Source organism: Schistocerca americana, chromosome 10, assembly GCF_021461395.2.
Source record: "Schistocerca americana isolate TAMUIC-IGC-003095 chromosome 10, iqSchAmer2.1, whole genome shotgun sequence".
NCBI lineage: Eukaryota > Metazoa > Arthropoda > Insecta > Orthoptera > Acrididae > Schistocerca > Schistocerca americana.
Window position 1 is genome coordinate 145,024,211 of NC_060128.1, and position 17,525 is coordinate 145,041,735.

The window sequence follows — 17,525 nt, forward strand, 5'->3', positions numbered from 1 at the left end:
TTACGTTGCACGTGAGACTGTGCGATGAATTTCTTGAATGTGACGTGGACTAAAATTGGCTGAAAAAGCGCATCGCAGTTTCAGATTCAGTGCTTCAGAAGCTACTGTGCTGTATATGGTGGAGTTCATATTTATACTTTCATAATACGAAAATATGCAATGTATCTGTTGCAGTGCATCAAAGATCTTCCAAAACACATGGTTTTTGTTTCCTGAAGTTCCAGGAAGTTCTATGCCAATGTATACCAGAGGACTGATAAGTTTTATAGCTCCGAGGATAAGTATACAGTCACTTAACACGGAAAAATTTTCTTTCACCAGGGCCATAATGTATTTTCACCCTGCAAAAATTGTATTTTCCCTTGCAAAATCCTGGAAAAATCTGGGGAGTTTTGTTTTTCTTGTCTGCATATTCACCCTTTGTACAAAATGTATTGTGCACTTCATAGGAGACACTTTTTATTATGCCTTGCATCTTGTGCTGATGGCAGTTCAACCTCCTTGATAAATTGCATTATGTTTTCCCAATTACACAAAACACTAGTTATGACTCTTTGCCTGACATTACACACACTAACGTTATACACCTAACCACTTAAAACTGTTCGTATCAATTACTATTTGTGACTGATGCAGCCATCTGCACAGACTGAGAGCTGATCCATCATTCCATAATGTCCACCTCAGAGATGGACCATCACTCAACTGGTTCAAAGATCAGTACCGTCAATGCTACTTTGAATTTATTTTTGTATGCATTTGTGGGTGAGTGGGTTACAATACAATCCCCACTTGTCATTGTAAAACTGCTTTTGGTATGATTTTTATATCACTTTTATTATTCACTCCTCTTATTTTGTGGGTGCTGAGCATCCGAAAGAATTTAGAATGGGGTGCGCAAGTCCTGTAGCACCCACAGTCGGAGCCCCCTGAAAGAGGGTCAATCTCGCATCACACTTGTTGTAAATATTTTCTGATCCAGTCTTATTTAACCTACTCTGTATGAAAAGACCAAACTATAAAAAAATGATGATTACAATGAGAACAATAATTATTCTTGTGAGCAAATAGTTATACATAACCATGTAACAGTAATCTATTGCTGGAAACCACTTGCTAGAAAATATTATTTTGTATATCTTGAATCTGTCTCTCTTTCCTGTTGGTTTATACATTGTTCTGCAATGCAGCTGCCTCTTCTGTCATTGTGTAAGCTCAGTTTTGTCAAATTGGAAGACAGGCAAGATTATTCACTGTTCAACTTGTTCTTTGAGTAGGAGTTTATTTGTGCTGCAATGCCAATTACCTGTTGTTATGATTTCTTTCTAAATTTGTTCTAGAGCTTTCTTATACAACCAAGGTTTCCCATTATCCCTACAATGTACTGTCTTTGACTTTATGTAGTTAATAATTGAGCATTTTAACAAATAAGTGTTGCATTTTGGAAATAACATTTATTGTTGAATGTATAACATGTTCGTATTAACTTTTTATGTACACAGCATATCTGTTCCCAGGGTGACTAACAGTAGACCATAGGACTCAGAAACCTTGTCAGTGTTAACAGTAAGACTTGTTTGTGCAGAAATAATTAAAATTGTTTCTGTATTGAGATTTATTACGTAACTGAACCATACCATAGCCATAATTTAGTTAGTGTATAAAGCACACGTTTTTTCCTTGTGTTATCAGAGAAGTAAATCCCTGAATGAGTAATATTCCTAAATATGTCCCATCACGAAGTGACCTCTAGGCATGAAAGATTGATTCTATTGCTGAATTTTAAGTATGGAAAGAGATGAAGATGAAATACAAATCAACCTCTTACATGCAACCTGTAATATTACCCTCCCACACATCACTATTAAAATTTTCTGTCTCTGCACAAGTTTTGAAAGCTTCGTGAGGTGTAAGATGCAAAAGAAAACCTTTTTACTTACCTTCTTTTTCTCTTGTTGTTGGCTCCAGTTTCTGCATCTAGGGGTACATTCTTGTGGCTGAAATTTTGATTTAATGTTGTGGGTTCCTGATGACTGAATAACGGAAGAAGATTTGCTGTATTAAATATCACACAGACTACACAATATCCACGTCTATCACACCACAAATTACATTATTAGTGACCTAGTCAAAAACACATCTGATTCCGTCAGAACCATGCACACTACTAATAACATTCTGCGATACTCACAATATTCCAAAGAGTTTACATACTTTCTTGAATATATCATTATTCAGAAATAAATTTAATAATTAGCATTATATTGTGCAATTAATAACATGAATTTTAAATATGCCAGATATTTTGTAATTTCAAATATTTTTAAAAGAAGAAGAATTTTAACTGTTAGTACATGTTGCTTGTAACAAATTAATTTATTTTTATACATTCCAGCCTGAAATGTAATACATCATACACAGAATCAAATGAAGTTCATTCAGTTAAACAGCTGATACAATGTTCATCTATAGAATAATCGATAGTATACATTGTATCTGTCATTTCTATTAAAAGGGGGTGGGGGGGGGGGGGGGGGCAGGCAATGTTAGAGGAGGGTGTCCCATTACAAACTGCAGTGTATGACATAATGACTGAGAACCAGCAAATAACATAATATTAACTGTACATTGTTCTCCTAAATGTTTTTATTAATGCTGAATATTAGATGGGTAGATCACGTAACTAAGGAGGAGGTACTGAATAGAATTGGGGAGAAGGGGAATTTGTGGCATAACTTGAAGAAGGGATCGGTTAGTAAGACATGTTCTGAGGCATCAAGGGATCACCAGTTTAGTATTGGAGGGCAGCGTGGAGGGTAAAAATCGTAGAGGGAGACCAAGAGATGGATACACTAAGCATATTCAGAAGAATGTAGGTTGCAGTAGGTACTGGGAGATGAAGAAGCTTGCACAGGATAGAGTAGCATGGAGAGCTGCATCAAACCAGTCTCTGGACTGTAGACCACAACAACAAAAATTTGATGAAAAGCTGATTTTAAAAATAATGGCCACAAAACTTAATTCACATTCACTGTTGTAAACATCATCACACAGCTATCAAGGTGGAGCCTATTGGAGATGATAACATAAAATTCTGCTGATGACTTGTTGCTATATTTGAACTTATGTGAGTAAGAACCCTCAGATAACTACAGATGAAGCAACCTTTTCTCTTTATCTCATTGCAGTGTTCATGCTCACATTATCTGCACTACACAAATATGACAATCGAGACCTATTAATTTTTATATAATGAATAAATTTTGTTTCTGTTTACTTATGCATTCACACTTTCTGAATATAAGATTTAGCTGATTACAGATGGCTGGAAGAAATTATTTATGCCTGTTTTTCAAGTAGATGAGTGCTTCCATTTTGTTTTATAGACTGTATGTGTAATTTGCATTTTACTGCTTATTCGAAACTTTTGCACCTTTTAATTAATATTTTACAGCAGAAGAATGTTACTGAAAATATTTAGATAAGAGATTTGCTGTTAATGACTTTCCAAATTAAAGGCCATGCCACTAAGGTTAGCAATGAACGTGAGAGGGGATAACATTTGTCTGTTCTTGCTTCCCACAGGTGACATGGCATCACAGTTAGATTTGCAAATTTAGGGAGGTGATACTAATCCTGTTTTCTGATGTGTTCTACATGCTTTAATTGTTAATTTAAGGCAAGCCAGTGATGGACTCCAGTTTCTCAAGTAGTTGTTAGCAAACTGTTTTGTAAAAATGTACCCATTTTCTCGACAGGTGCTACAACCGACAACCTCCCGCCAGGGGTCCTGTACCGTGTGAAAGCGACGTACAAGTACAATCGCGAGGACGTGGACGAGCTGTCATTCGACGTGGGCGAGATTATCAGAGTCGTGGAGTACGACGACCCGGAGGAACAGGTCTGTAATAGCGGTGGTGCCCCCATCTGGTTCCTCTTCTGTGTGGCTGTAGCATTCTGCTACTTGTAGCTGTCGGCTCAGTAAGAGTGACGGGGGAGCGTCTATTGGTGTAGAGTCTGCCATTACAGGTTTGTTGCAGGATTTTGTACTGTCCAATCTGTGTCTGGATTTTACGTGCAGTCAGTGACAACTAATGGCACTCTATTTATGCCTGATTGAATGCCGCTCCATGTTCCGCATTTCTTCTCATAAATAATCACACTGCACCAAAAATTAGTTACCACAAGAAGACATCTTGCTAATGCTGTATAACACTATTGGATCAATAACAGCCTCAATTATGAGACAAAAAAATGTTGACAAGTTTCTTTGGGTATGGAGTATCCAGCTGATGGTTAGATCCTTTAGAGCTGCCACTTTGCAGGGATGTCAATATCAAGCTTTCACTTGCTGTTCCATTTAGTCCTACACATTTTCTAGGGATTAACATTGGATGATTTAGTCTGCCAGTCGAAGTGTTGTAGGCTGCTTAAGTGTTAGTTAAACAGGGAGGATGTATATGAAAGGGAAATGTAGAGAGAAACGTTGTAGTTCATAGGAGCTGGGATCAAAAAATAATGGGAATTTAATTTCACAGGCTTTAAACATCCAAATTTCAATTTTTAAAATCTTGTTAGTACACATTTATCTGATGTATGCTGGCATTTTCATCTGTTTTGAATATTTAGTTTATTGTTGACAGTTGAGAAGGTTAAAAGCGGTGTAAAGTGCCTTACAACTTCTTACTTTCAAAAAAGATAGATCAAAGAATGTACATTAAATTGTGCTTGAAAAATGGAATAAAGTGCAGCACTGCATTCAAAACGCTGACTGTGGCTCCTGGTGAATCTGCTACGAGTAAGACAAGGTTTTATGAGCGGTATAAATGTTCCAAAGTGGGTTGAGAAGATTTTGAAGATGACAATTGCCCAGGATAGCCTAGCACATAAATTACTGATGACAATGAGGAAGAAATAAAGAAAATGATTCAGGAAAATTGTTGAATCACCATCAGAGGGGTTGCTCATGATATCGGCATATCCTTTGGCTCATACCAAGCAATTTTTTTCTATTTTTTTTTTTCAGCATGAAATGTGTAGCACCAAAGTTTGTTTTGAAATTATTGAGGTTCGACCAAAAATGACATCGCATACAATAGACACTGCTCAGGAATTGATGAATGAAGTAACAATGATCCAGAACTTCTAATTATAAGGAAGGTTATAACAGGTAGCAAAACATGGGTATATGGGTATGATGGCATAACTGAGGCCTAATTATCCCAATCGAAACTGCCAAAACTGAAAAAAATTAAAGTTGAATTACGTGTGAAGGTTCCTTTCACTATTTTCTTCAATTAAAATGGAATCGTCCATCATGAATTCCTGTCTTATGGCCGTACTGTCAATAAGGGATACTTCCTGGGAGTTACGTGCTATTTGTCTCAAGCAATCTGAATGCATCATAATACTGCTCCTGCTTGCACATCTATGCTTTTTCATCACTTTTCGACAGAAACAAAACTATTATGTTGCCTCAACCACTGTATTTGCCATGGCCTCCTGCAACTTCTTTCTATTCCTAAGACTGAAGACAACCATGAAAGGGCCTCATTTTATATTAACTTCTTCGTTTTATTTTCCTTTAAGCATAAAATTACGCATTCCCTGTGATAAAAGTGTGGCAGAATGTGCATAAAACATTCTCCCTAATGCACTTCATTCCACCAGAACCTTTAGATATTTCATTCATGTAACTGTGTAGTGGCATATATACTGATAAAATGGCCTGTTACTCTATGTACTGATGTTGCTATTAACCGGACAGTCTCTTTGTTTGCTCTCCAGTTCAGTTCAGTTCAGAATCAGTTAAGTTTAGCTTTTGGTGGTACATCATTGTATGGCTTTTGCAATTGCTTTTCTAATTTCCAACATTCCATACTTTTGTAGAAAGTTATCATTTTTAATTGTCTACTTGATTCCACCTCGTGAGGAGTCCCTTCATGGTGGTATAGATAGTGTTAGGTGCCCATAAAATAAAGGAATTGACAACTCCACTGTACACTTGAAAGGACACACTGAAAGATGATAAGTGTTCGACAAAGAAATTTTCAAATGTTTGACAAAAATTAAACACTTTCAATCTCACGATACTGACACATATGGCACAGATTTGTACCATATTCTGTTTGTGTGACTGCATGATACTCATTTGTAAAATATTGTTTTGCTGAGGACATGAAGTCATTAATATAAAACTTTAATTTATTACATGTTGTATATAACAGCTATATAATTGTACCTTTTGTGTCTATCAGTGATTTTGCTATGATGATATCATTTTTTGTCACATTTCTTTTCTATGGTGACTTCCAGGGTAACAGCATATCCCCATGTTACTTTGAATGATATATTATGCAGCTTTTTTAATACCAAAGATCTAATTAATGTTACTGGTACTGGTTTTAAATAGCTGTGCACTCCAATAAATAAAAAAAAGCTATCTGAAATTTATGATTTCTGGATGGCAGATTATCTTAGATGACAGAAAACGATATTTTTAGTAAGTGGTGCACAAATTAACACATCTCACTTCCACTGTGCACCTTTCTTTCATCACCTGCCCCCCCCCCTCCCCCTTCCTCAACTGATGTGCTCGTGGTAGCAACCCAGAAACTCATTTCTAGTAGACTTAATTTTATTCTCTACAAATAGTAGCAGGGGCTAAAAGGCTCAAAATTGAGCATTGTATTAGATTAGAGAGGGCAAGATATCCTGGAATCTGAGCACTGTTCATCCTCAGTCAAGCTCTGATTCTTTCACCAAGTTCAACATGAATCCCCTTACTGTATTTTCTCGAATAAAATGTATCTGGACTTTTTCTGTACTATGTGCCCTCTCTTTTGGTTTTGACTTCCATCTAGTGCTCACAGACCTCTTATTACACACTGACCTTACACACAGACTCATTGTTAACAGGAAATCTGTTAATGCATCACAGTACTGCCGCACGATACATGCTGCAGTATGTTAACGAATGCTTCTGGTAAGAGGCTGCCCGCATGGCTAATTCCCAAAACTGTCCAGTCTGACCAAGGCAGTATCCATCCCATGCCAGTGATCTACCATGTGTTCCCTAAACTATTTAAGGGTCAATTCTTTCAAATGCTGTAGGATAAGTGCAGACACAGATTGAATATTTACTGCTACTGGCAAAATAAAATATTGCTTGAACAAAACCTCATACATTAAAAGAAATGTGTTTAGTATTTTCCACTAAAACCTCAGAAGCCTCATAAATATAAAAGGTGACTGTCTTATATCCATTCAAGAAAATGAAAGGGTACATGGAATTTCAGCAGACTTGTTGTGCATAGCAGAACAAGACCTGTTTTGACATATGAAGGTCTTAAAAATGTTTCCAACCCTTCAGGTTAATGAAGAAAGACTCTTAAGCTCTGTAAAGCAGTTGGATACAGTTTTAATAAGGTCATGCAGATGTTCCTGGAGAATCATTGTTTTTGGAGGCTTTAACATCAATTTTCTGTCAGATGGTACTGACTAAGGGCACCTAAGTTGTTAATGTACAGCTATGCATTATTTTCCTCAGTAAACTTCCCAAGAGGATTGAGCTGGCCTCTTGTCGCTGAGCGGTTCTAGGCACTTTAGTCTGGAACCACGCGGCTGCTATGGTTGCAGGTTCGAATCCTGCCTCGGGCATGGATGTGTGTGAACAAAATAGTGCAACAGCTATTGACAATTAGGTTTTAGACCAAACAGTCTGCATTTATTTAGCACTAACGTTAATAGTAAATGGTTTATCTTACCATGGCAGACAGTTGTTAATAATAAAATACACTTAAGAGCCAAAGAAACTGGTACACTTGCCTAATATTGTGCAGGACCCCCGCCAGCATGTAGAAGTGTCACACCATGATGTGGCACAGACTTGACCAGTGTCTGAAGTAGTGCTGGAGGGAAGTGACGCCATGAATCCTGCAGGGCTGTCCATAAATCCATAAGAGCACAAAGGGTGGAGAGCTCTTCTGAATAACATGTTACAAGGCATCCCAGATATGCTCAATGATGTTCATGTCTGGGGAGTTTGGTGGCCAGTGGAAGTGTTTAAACTCACACGAGTCTTCCTGGAGCCTCTCTGTAGCAATTCTGGACGTGTGGGGTGTCGCGTTGTCTTTCTGGAATTGCCCAAGTCGTCCTGAATGCACAATGGACATGAATGGATGCAGGTGATCAAACAGGATGCTTATGTATGTGTCACCTGTCAGAGTCGTATATAGATGTATCAGGGATCCCATATCGTTCCAACTGCACAAGCCTCATGCCATTATAGAGTCTCCACCAGCTTGAAAGTCCTCTGCTGACATGCAGGGTCCATGGATACCTGTACACATCCATCCACTGGATACAATTTGAAATGAGACTTGTCCAACCAGGGAACATGTTTCCAGTCATCAACAGTGCAATGTTGGTGTTAATGCGGCCTGGCGACGTGTAAAGCTTTGTGTTGTGCTGGGTACATGAGTGGGCCTTCAGCTCCGAAAGCCCATACCGATGATGTTTCATTGAATGGGTCGCACGTTGACACTTGCTGATGGCCCAGCATTGAAATCTGCAGCAATTTGCAGGAGGATTGCACTTCAGTCATATTGAAAGATTCTCTTCAGGCGTCATTGGTTCCGTTCTTGCAGGATCTTTTTCCGGCCGCAGCGATGTCGGAGATTTGATGTTCTACCAGATTCCTGATATTCACGGTACACTCGTGAAACAGTCATATGGGAAAATCCCCACTTCACCACTACCTCAGAGATGCTGTGTCCAATTGCTTGTGCACCAACTGTAACACCACACCATGTTCAAACTCATTTAAAGAGTTGAAACTGCATTACCACCAGTATGGTAAAAATCTCCAATCTGATATTAAAAAAGCAAAACTCGTGTAGGAAGGTAGAAGATGAGGTACTGATGGAACTGAGGGCAGGCCGTGGGTCATGCTTGCCTGCTGAATGAAACAATCCCAGGTTTGAGTCCCAGTCTGGCCGACAGTTTTAATCTGCCAGGCAGTTCAAAACTTGTGTATTTTACTACAAAAATACGTTACTCCAAGAATAAGCCAAAAACTATTTTAATCGTAATTAAAAATGAAACAAACAATTTAGTGACCATTATGAAATTCATCCCCTAGCAGAAATGGTTACACTTGCAAACCATCAACCAACAAATTCTGTTGTTACTTCCTCACATTGATAGCAGACATTGCACCCACTAACAAACAAAAAAATGCACACAAGTTAGATTTACTTGTACAGACACTCCATGTACCACCAACAAATATTAGTTTGAAAAACACAACCCCTAAGAATATTTGCAAAATTCATCAGATCACCAAAAAGTAGTAAATCTGCTGGCTGTGGTGGTGTTTCTAGCAGAATATTTAATTCTTGTTAAAACACGAACACAGAAAGTGGTGTAAAAAGTGACTTGATAGCATTACCCGTAAGTTATTCTTGAAGTGAATGTACAGCTCTGAGTGTATTTCACAAAAGACGTAAATATCGCGTAATAACAGCCATTTGCAAAACTGGAGACATGGAAACCACCTCCAATTACAGATCTATCTATTACCTTCCAGTCTTTGCAAAAGCGTTTGAGACAGTGACCTATGGTAGAATACGTTTTCATTTAAGTGAGCAGAACTTGTCTGCTGCCTCTCCCATTGACTTTCAGGAAGAAATCTCGGTAGATACAGGAATACCTGACCTGACAAATGATGTCATGGCAGAGCTCAAAAAGAAAAATTGTTCTGTTGGAAAATTCTGTGATATGTCCCAAAGCCTTTGATTCTGTTGATCACAGAATTCTACTTTATGAGACAGACCTAGTGGCCAGTACTCAACTTGAGTAAGCAAAATATTTACTTTTATATGGTGTTGGAATTATTAATTCTGTTTCTTCTGAGGAAGGATAGGTTCCCCCTTTTGTGGGGAGGTGAGCAAGATGATGAACACTGTGCCATTAACTGTCACTTGATCTGTGGATTGTATTGGTAACCCATACTCAGCTCCTGCAAATGATAAGGATATCCAACAACTTATGACCATGATGCCTAGTGATTACACAGGAAGCATTTGCAGACTGTTTCTATAAACTTTACTACTGATGTCAGAAGTGTGTTGTAGCTAAACGTGATTATTTTGAAGAATAGGAAAGGTTTTTTTAACTATTGTTTCCTTTATTTTCTGAGACCATTCATTGAACTTATATTTATGAATAATACTGTTGTTTTTCACCAGTCATTAATTGCCGTCAACAACTTTATAAGAAATTAAATGTACTGTTAGGGTATTGTCAGTATGCTCAACATTTCAAAAGAGCCATGTCCATGTTCTGTACCACAACACTTTCTTCCTCAATGGAGAGTTGTGCCAAAAAATGTGAAGTCGACTTTGACACTGGTATCTCCAACATCTGATACTACCTGTAATATAACAGTTGTAAAGCTTAAGCATTTATGGTGAGCCGTAACATGTAACTTCCAGGTGAGATTCTTATCAATATGGTTATTGTGAATAAAACAGTCTAGTTCACCAAATTGATTGATTTATTTATTATGCTATTTTGGATACGTCAGATCTACAATTAAGATAAAAGGAACATAAAGAGTGACAGGTGTTTGTTGTTCAACATTAAAAAAAAAAAATTTTTAGAAAGTTCACTCACCGAAAAACTTAGAACTTGCAAAACAAGGTTCCACGTCAGTCGTAAAATCTATGCCTAATTGAGGTGTCAGCTAATATGAAGACATTCATTGTAGCAACATGTGGACCTAGACAGAGCTGTGTTCCAAATTATTTGAATTTAACAATCAGATTTGCTTTTATTCTTTACAGTCTGTTTTAAAAATCTACACATTTTACAGTATTGTTTGGCTAAGTTTTAGTTCAGTTTTTTTATTTATTTGACATGTGTAATCGTAACAACAATTACTAATTAATACTCCCCATTATGTTAATGCAAAATATGTTTAATACTGAAGTACACACAGCTGTTATACAGTATTTTCTATACAACACAGTCAATTAATACTTGTTAAGTTTAAGCAAAGTCCACACGGATTAATTGCCGCCATCTGTAAAGTTAATGTCATGAGTATCCAACTATATTCATTTGTTGCCATTTATAATTGAGCTTTGTATGTTTATAATTAAAAGAATGTCTGTCTTTTTTACAAGAATGGAGTGAACAAGGAGAAAAAGAAGATAAAATAAAATTTGAAGGCAACAACCTCACACTAGCTCCACCCATCTTCATATAATTTTTTAACTCTGTTGTTAGTTGATGCCATTATTAGAGCTTTAAGATTGACAATGAACCTTTGTTTTGCAAGTTCTAAGTTCAGTAAACTTTATTAAATATATTTTTTAACTTTTGTTTTTAATTTATTGTAGCTTAGTGATCTACAACTTGTTGCACTTTATGTTCCTTTAATCTTAATTGCAGATAACTGATGAAAGTAGTAGCCAAAAATGGCATAAAAATAAAGCAGTTTATTTGCCAATCTTAGACAGTTTTTTCACAAAAGTATCATAAGTCCATTTGCAGAGAACCAGTTATTAATTCTTATAGCCTTAATTATAATTCCCGAAATGCAAGCAGAGAGAAAGAGTCAGACATCTCAGGTGCTTAATGGTGTATCATTTATACTGGGTGGTTATAATTAATGTCCAGCTACTTGTGGAGATCCAGTGTGAGCCGTAATTATCATATGAGAAAGAAACTTGGCAGATGAGCTAATGTAGAACCAATTTACACTGGAAAAAAAAAATAGCTCTAATGTTGGCCACCAGGTGCAAATCTGCTGCTGTACATCTGCAAATTGTGTAAATGGCAGTTAATAATAAAATCAACATTATGACTTTCTCATTCATTTCACCGTTTCTGCCCATGTCCCGTTTCTAATCCATTGCATATGGAAACATTTCTATAGGTCTTTCTTGCATTCACAGTAGACTTGGCCACTGTTTCTACTTTTTGATACAGTGTATCGATACATGGAACTGTTTCAGTGTTTCGGAACAGCTGTGGTTCACTGTTTCGAAACAGTGGTGTTTCATTCCTCCCCTGTCTCAGATAACCGGACCAGATTCGATCTCGAGCCAGACACAGAAACTGTATCGTTGTTTCAAAATAAGGCTGTTTCAGTCCACCTGTGCTTGGAACGGACTAATTGTATCGAAACAGGGATGTTTCATTCCGCTCTGTGTCGGACAAGATTCGGGCTCGGCACAGGTACTGAAACACAACATACCACTTCGTGAAACACTTTCAAGAGTGTCGAAATCTTTTTGACAAGCAATAAGCAGGAAGCTTAAGATATCCGAAAATAAAGCTTCATTTCAAGCTGACTGTCCTATTCTGAAATGGCGTAACATCTGCTTTATAAACACTAACCAAGCAATAAAACAACACATACTGTTCACATTCAAAATAATATGTGAAAATCATTCAGTTAAATTACACTTTTTTTATAACATACGCTTCTCTGTTCATGTACAGTAATCATATTAAGAAATGCAAGTAAGCCTACAACATTTTGAATTAAAAAGGCGTAGAGTGACAGTTATTAGACATATACATACATTTGATGTAGGTATAATTGCAAGCAATCTGACATATCACTGATAGTGTAATGGTGAATGGGAAGGGCTGGGAAGCATGGTGAATTTATAGTAACGGTTCGAAACACCTTGAAAGACAAATTTTTTGTTATATTTTGTTATTTATTCAAATTACTTGGCATTATTTGTGAGTCTATAGTCACTGTGCCTATTATCCACAATGATTCCCTTTGTGTGCATGGAAATTAGCAGGATGGGTATATTAACCATACTAAAGGAATGTGGTAATCCTAGTTGCACATCCGTTGTTTCTGCAGTTTGCTTCCACCTCCAGTTCTGTTCGTGGTGGTTCTTCTATCTTCAGCTATGGCTGTCCTCAGCCAATTGGAAAGTATGGAAGTCACACAACACGCAGCACATTTGCTGCAGGAAATACAAAACTGGCAAGACGCCTAAGTGATAGTTTCATACTTTCTGCAATATGATCAGCGCTCTCGCACCTCCTTTGTGTTTATATGGACATACTTATACGGTAGACATTCAAGATGATAAAATGTGGGGGTTTATTAGATTACGAAACACAAACTGTTTCACTGTTTCGAAACAGCGTATCGAAACATTACAGTGTACTGTTTCACTTGTCTCGAAATAGTCTCTAATTCACAGCAAAATATCTGTCAAGTTTCACTGTCATTCAAAGATTACAGTCCACACTGGACCTCCGTGAGCAGCTGCACTTTAATTATAGCCACCCAGTATAGAATAAGAACAAGATGGCAACCGGTATTAAACCCAGCCAGTACACCGGTAGTGATTATTCCACATTCTGAAGAGGTTGTTTCATTGTGCACACTCCCTGGGTTCCTTATTGCAACATTATGCATTCTTTTACATAGATAAGCATTCCTATTCTATTTCAAATATTGCCATAGTCATAAAGAATGTTTGGAGACTAATAGAATGGGTTTTGTTGTGTTCCAGGAGGAAGGCTGGCTGATGGGCGTGAAAGAGGGTACAGGAGAGAAGGGCATGTTCCCTGCCAACTTCACGCGGCCGCTGTGAGGTGGCCGCTGCCGCACGGATCTGTGACGGCAGCTTCCGGCCTCGCGGCGCGGCTCGGCCGGCAGTTCCTTGGCCGGCCGGTCCACTCTTGGCTCTGCTCCTGGCCCACTGCAATCCGTTTCCCGTCACACGCAAACCTGAGAATCTCTGCTTTACTCGAGAGGGCCTGTCCACCTCTATACTACATGTGACTTTCCCTGCTGCCACGGTGCAGACAAAACTGTGTAAATGGTGCAGAGTGACATCATTCTATGATTACAACTTGTTAGTCAATTGCAGGATGACAGATCCTCTGAAGGTGAAGTTCTGAAAATGTTGGTCAGTTTTAAAAGGCAGTATAGTTTCACTTAGTTATTGTATGTGTTAGAGAGAAATATTGTCAGACCATTGAATTTTCGGAGGAGGGTTCTTACCTCCTAGACGACAAATGTCACGTATGAAAAAAGGACAAGTAAGCATACATTTTAATGGAGTTGTTCTTTTAGTTTTGTTTAACATGCTCTGCCTGTATTGGCTACATTCTGGTGCCGTGTTGTTATATTTGGCTACTCTGAAGCAATCACGGTCTAATTTAAATTTCCTTTAAGAAGTTTACAGCATATTTTATCTTATTTTAATATAAATATAACTACTAAGACAGCTATAAGTTTGCTGCAGGTTTTCTTATAGCTGCTCACATTGCTCAGAATACGAATCACACTCATTCTTGTCTTGCTGATACTGTAGCAAGCCCACAGGCTAAGGGACTATTCAAATTTCTATTTCCATTTACTGATTCCCCCCCACCTCCCCCTCAAGAACATCAAGATATCTCTCCCACTTTTTTGGTCTTCTTTGCCTTGTCTTGGGCATAAAATCGTGCCAAATGAAAATTACTCTTCTGAATTTATTTTTATATACAATAGTTTATAAGAATATTACAAGTAATCATTACGTGCTACACCACAGGACAATTATTTCTCACTATTGTGTTTCTCTGTTAGCATGCTGAATTTTATTGCTGTTGTAAATTGTCATTTGTGTGTGTTTTTTTTTTTAGGAATAATCATTTGTGAACAAACGTCGATACAGAATAAGACATTTTAAACAGAGTTGTGCCGATTTTGCTTCGGTTATAATTTTACCCTCGTCAAGACAAGAGCCCAGACGTGGAGCCAAGAGTGACTGTAAAATTGTTACATATATTGTATTGTATTTGTAGAATCTGTAAGAGTACTTTATCAGTGGCCTATGTCCTGTAACACAGTTTTTGTGGCAGACACCCTCCTACCTAGGCACCTGCATAAAGAGAGTGGGCACTCTTCGAAGCTCTTGTCAGCACGCTGCAAACCTGTCCCCCAAACGTTTTCATTCTGTCCGTCCGGAGATACATCGAAGTTTTCACTATGTGCATTTAGTACTCCTTACAGATTTACCTGTTCAAGTTGTAAACATTCCACTTGACCAGCAATAAATGATACAGCACGTGTTTATCATAATGTGCCACTGTTGCCAAATTGCCATCTTTGTGAGAAAGCATTTTATATGGCAGTGTTTTTATCCTTCTTCTTGAGAAATTTCTTTCTTCCTGCAGTTTTGAGAGAACTGTGTAGAAAAATAGATATTTTGTCGATCTACCTCCTTGTATGTAGCCCGGTGGAATATTGGAAACTACAAAAACCAAATGTTCTCTCCATAATCTTGCACAACACAAAATTGTCTCCAAAATTTTTTTTCTTCCATCAGAAAAAGGTATTCTGCAGGTGCCTAGCTAGGAGTTAAAACTGCCCATAAGTGCCTTTATTAAACAAAAAGAGAAGAAAAGTACATAACAAGACACTAATTCTATTAATAGTCTGAAAGGAGACTGCCAGTACTTCCTAATGTCTATGTGACAGTATTTATTACACTGGAAAGTAAACACACATAGACAGAAAAAATTGGGGAAATTTCTGATCTGCTGGTTTGCTTCTTGCTTTAAGAAATGTGGAAGCTGACCAGTTCCACTGCATGCTCACAGTTTGTTTCAGGGAGCATTTATGCCAATTTGTGTCTTCCTTTAGCTGCTGCTATCCAATCCATTCTCTCAAAACAGGGAAAGGTGGATCACAGGCTTTCAGTCTAAATTGAAATTGTTGCTCACATTACTGTCTTTATTCCCACTTCCGCACTTCATGGGGATAATTTTACACTTTTTTTTATGCCTCCCCCACCCTCTCCATTAGGGGCACTACCTGTGTCTTTGGGAACCACTGGTGAAGGTTTCAGAATGTCACAGTTCATTTTCTTGCTATGCCATCATTTCATTTGTGAATTTACAATAGTGTAGCATTCATCATACCCTGTTATTCGTCAGCATAGAGTATTAGGTTGTCTGTCAACACTGAATAAAATACTCATAAAAATGTTGTTGTTCTAATATTAATCTCAGTTTATTATTATCTTTATACCATAGCAGTTATTTTATCCACTTTTTTCTCCTCCCATTTCACTGGGGAGCATGAATTTGTGATGTGTGTGCTTCCAAGAATTATAGGAGAGCTGAAAGCTCAAAGAATCTTGTCACCCCTTCCAGTAGAATGACAAGTAGTTTCTGGATAATTTTATCCGGATAAGTGGAGTGTTTTATTTTTTAAAGAAAATGTAAGAAATTGAAGGGACAATTTAGTTCAGTCAACATTGCTTATTGTGTATTGCTTTTAAGTCGTTGTTGTTGTTTTCTTTGTTGATTACAAATGTGCTCCTTATTTAAAGTGTAAACCTTTTTACATCTCCTCCCGTCCATTTGTTTGTTTGTAAGAAGCATTCAGCCCATCGTGTCATTCATTTTCCATTCGCATGCATTTCAGATGTTATTTTCAGGCATTTTTAAAACATTTTTACTACACATAATTCATGATTTATTGTGATTAGTTCTCATTATTTCCAGTTGAAGCACTGGTGCCATTTTGAAATAATAATTATATTACTGTGAACATGTGTACATTACTGTTGTTCCGATTTTTATTGATATTGTGATACATAAACTGTCATTGTAGCCAGAACATGAACAGATTTTAATATTGCTTTATCACATAGATAAGGAAAAAGTTGTGTCTTGAGCAGCTGATTTTTTTTTATTTGTGTGTTCTGAACACATTTCGTATTTATGCTGGGTGTGTTCAGTGGTGTGAAAGTGTATGAAGAAACTTGAAGATTGCTGTGTACCACTACTGTTCACCACTTCCGCATCTCCCTCTGCTACTTCTGCTTGGCAAAAAACAATTTTTTTTCTAATCTGTATGATAAAGCAAATTGAAGTTGCAACTGAGGAAAAATGGCTGAAAATATTAACAATAACAGATTTTAATTTGTACCATTTTTGGAAACTTATCTTTCCTTTTTTTGCCATATTCTCGAAGTAAGATAGACTGCCGCTATATACTGTTACAAATATATTGAACTAAATTTTTTTCATAAGTAAAACTGTTTTAGTTTAATATGTATAGAGAAACTAAAACACTGTATCTTGTTTTAAAAGATATTAAAAGTTTTGCTCAACCTTCTTCCTTGGCTTCAATGATCTGAATGGATAACAGCATTTGTTGGTTCTGTTACTGAAATCAGATTTTTAATATCACATGATGTGTGGCACAAATAATGACATCATATAGCTGAAGAGAAAATAGTGTGCACAAAATAATATACAGGGTGTTCAGAAAAAAAGTATCTAATACTTTGAAAGTTGGTAGTACTCATTGAAACAAGTCCATTACATAGGGTCCGGAGATACATTCTTTCGGAGATACACACACGTCTATAGGAAGGGTTGTGCGACTCTCGGTTGTGGATATTACCACAGTCATTTGGCGCTCCGTCAAATGTTTTGGCAGGTGTCTACTCACAGTACTCTACCTACCATTATGCGCT

At 37.3% G+C, this 17,525-nt stretch overlaps 1 protein-coding gene across 2 annotated transcripts in view; it reads left to right on the forward strand.

The window, feature by feature from the left end:
• LOC124552417 (myc box-dependent-interacting protein 1) overlaps positions 1-17,161 on the forward strand; it is a 436,091-nt gene extending 418,930 nt beyond the window's left edge. For both annotated transcript variants that reach the window (XM_047126684.1, XM_047126685.1), the window contains 2 exons: positions 3,759-3,901; positions 13,557-17,161. In XM_047126684.1, coding sequence (XP_046982640.1) covers positions 3,759-3,901; positions 13,557-13,637 — 224 coding nt within the window. In that variant the 3' untranslated portion in view covers positions 13,638-17,161. The remainder of the gene's footprint in view (positions 1-3,758; positions 3,902-13,556) is intronic.
• The last annotated feature ends 364 nt before the right edge of the window (positions 17,162-17,525 follow it).